At 38.6% G+C, this 2,455-nt stretch overlaps 1 protein-coding gene across 1 annotated transcript; it reads right to left on the bottom strand.

The window, feature by feature from the left end:
• Positions 1-530: 530 nt before the first annotated feature.
• LOC122272480 (uncharacterized) lies at positions 531-1,430 on the bottom strand. Its single transcript, XM_043056226.1, has one exon. The coding sequence runs from the start codon at positions 1,428-1,430 to the stop codon at positions 531-533; it is 900 nt and encodes a 299-aa protein (XP_042912160.1).
• Between the last annotated feature and the right edge of the window lie 1,025 nt (positions 1,431-2,455).

The raw sequence follows: 2,455 nt of genomic DNA, 5'->3' as shown, positions 1-2,455 counted from the left end.
TATTAGTCAACAATATTAATCTCTTAGTGTAATGGAGTGTACAATACTTTTTGTCATTCTATCCTTAGCTAATACAAATAAACTGGATGGTTTGCCCACCCGAGAGCATGCCACTTACAATTGTCCGTGGGAAAAACATGGTATGCTCAAATCTAAGACACAAACAGACATTGTTTGACCTTGTCATTGCAAATGGCAATCTAAAGGGGAACTGAATGAGTTTAAATTGAATTGGCACATCTGTGGGTATGATAGGGATTTGTGGAAGTAATAAACTTTCACCCCGGAATTTGTCATTTAAAATAATGACTTCGATAACGTTGTTCATTAATTTTTTAACGACTAATCGCGTGCCGTTGCGCAACCGTGGTGGGTTCAAATTACGAAGCAAAATAACCTGAGTTCCAACTTTGAGTACTAAATTATGCGGTGGTATGCCTGGTGAATCCAATGAATTTAAAAATTCTGTTGGAAAATTTGCAGCTTCAATGGGATCGCAAACTGCATGAACGGATTTATATGTCACCAAGTTACCTGGCAATAACTGTTGTATCCTCAGATTCTATTCGTTGACGTCCACATTTTTTGCTGCTAAAATCGCCCTTTCTGCCAGTAACTTTTCCATCACTGATATCTAACAATTGTTTTGAGAATGTTTCAGCAGATGGATCTTGAAGCATTTGAACGCGCATATTTACTTTTAGTTGAACTTTTTCAACATTAGGCCAAAGTGGAGATGATTTCAAGCAAGCATTGATCTCATCAGCGTACGTTGAACGCGGAATGACGGGAAGTGTTTGTCTGAAATCACCTGAAAGGAGTAACAAAGTGCCGCCAAATAATTTGTCATTGTTTTTTATATCTTTCAATGTCCAGTTCAACGCCTCAAGCGAATGTTTGTGTGCCATAGTGCATTCATCCCAGATGATAATTCTACAGTGTTTCAACACTGTTGCCATAGACGATTGCTTTTTTATGTTGCACACTGCGTCTGGGTTGTTTTGAATATTTAGTGGCAGCTTAAATACTAAATGAGCTATTCTGCCTCCATCCAATAAAGTTACCGCAATGCCAGATGATGCAACGGCCAACGCGATGCTATTATTTGATCGTATTTCAGCGAGAATTAGCGAAATAATGCATGCTTTGCCAGTTCCACCTGGTGCATCCAAAAAAAATCCACCTTGTCCTGCCGAAACTGCGAGCATAATGCAGTCATAAATGTTCCTTTGTTCTTCATTCATTAGTGGAACATTGCGAGTGACATTCTCTGCCATTTCTATTGTATTGTATTGAAGTTCACGATTCATGTCAGTGTTTAATATATCAGATGCACTTCGATTTGGCGAAGGCATACTGAAATGACTGAGTGGCAAGTTGGCAATAATAATGCAAAGATCCTCAATAGCAATCAGTGCTTCATTGCACATAGCATCGCTGAATGCTATCGTTAGATCCTTGCAACGTGTCGATGTTGATACCGTATATCATCAGTCATCGAATCTCTGTGATTATCCCATAACGTTTCTATTCGGGCCGGGAAACATGTAGTTAATACTATAGCAAACAGTCGACGAATTTGCTTTGCGGTGCAGTTTCAGCAAGCATACATCTCCACTGGTTGTCATCTTCCAGCAAGCCGAGTGCAAGGCATGCATCTTTATACGATGGATGATGTTGTCCACCGACTTTACGTATATCTTGAAATGACAATCAACCGGTGACATTAACCAACAACAGTCGGAAAAAAAAGCACTCTGTCTGCCTTGGGTTGACTGTAAATACTCCCCAAGGCGTTTGATTTGAATAAACCGGGACATGCATCAACCGGTGTGCCTTTCTTGCAGGGTGTCCATTTTTTTGTTTGAGCCCATGTGAAATAGTGTGGTACTTCTGAGTAGAGCAATGTCCATGCAAAGGCACCAAAAGCATTCGCACGATTACACAATTAAAAAAAATTCAGTTGGTGTAGTTTTTTGTGGATTTATATCTCGGTCAATCTCTGTCTCGTTCGTGAAATATACGCTCTGACCATTTTCAAGATGGACAGCTAAATGAATAACTGTTGGATCATGAATAGGGAATCCAAAGTTACGCCAAACAGCTTCATTGGAGCTGATGTACCGGCCAATTTGGTACAGCGTTATTTCGTCGTTGTTATTCACTGGAAGAGCAGTCACATTGGTATTTTCAACTCGAAATACTGCCACATTACTGCCCTTATTCACATACTTGCAAATATATTTGATGCTCTTCTTTTAAGGGCGAGCATAAGTATTAAAGTTTAATATGACTTGTTGCAACGTGCGTGAATATTACTTATGATTAATTACGTTTCTATGTCTAGTTTGGAATCGTTTAAATAAAGATATATTTAAAATATACGTTAAATCTGTCCAAAAAATGAAAAAAAATTAGTTATAAACTGTCACATTTACACTTAATGTAATGTGAC

This window comes from Parasteatoda tepidariorum, chromosome 7, assembly GCF_043381705.1.
Source record: "Parasteatoda tepidariorum isolate YZ-2023 chromosome 7, CAS_Ptep_4.0, whole genome shotgun sequence".
Taxonomy (NCBI): domain Eukaryota; kingdom Metazoa; phylum Arthropoda; class Arachnida; order Araneae; family Theridiidae; genus Parasteatoda; species Parasteatoda tepidariorum.
The sequence above is the reverse complement of the archived record's forward strand: the minus strand, read 5'-3'. Positions and strand labels throughout refer to the sequence as shown.

Coding starts and splice junctions, on each gene's coding strand:
- LOC122272480 (XM_043056226.1), bottom strand. CDS start 1,430: ATGTGCAATGAAGCACTGATTGCTATTGAGGATCTTTGCATTATTATT.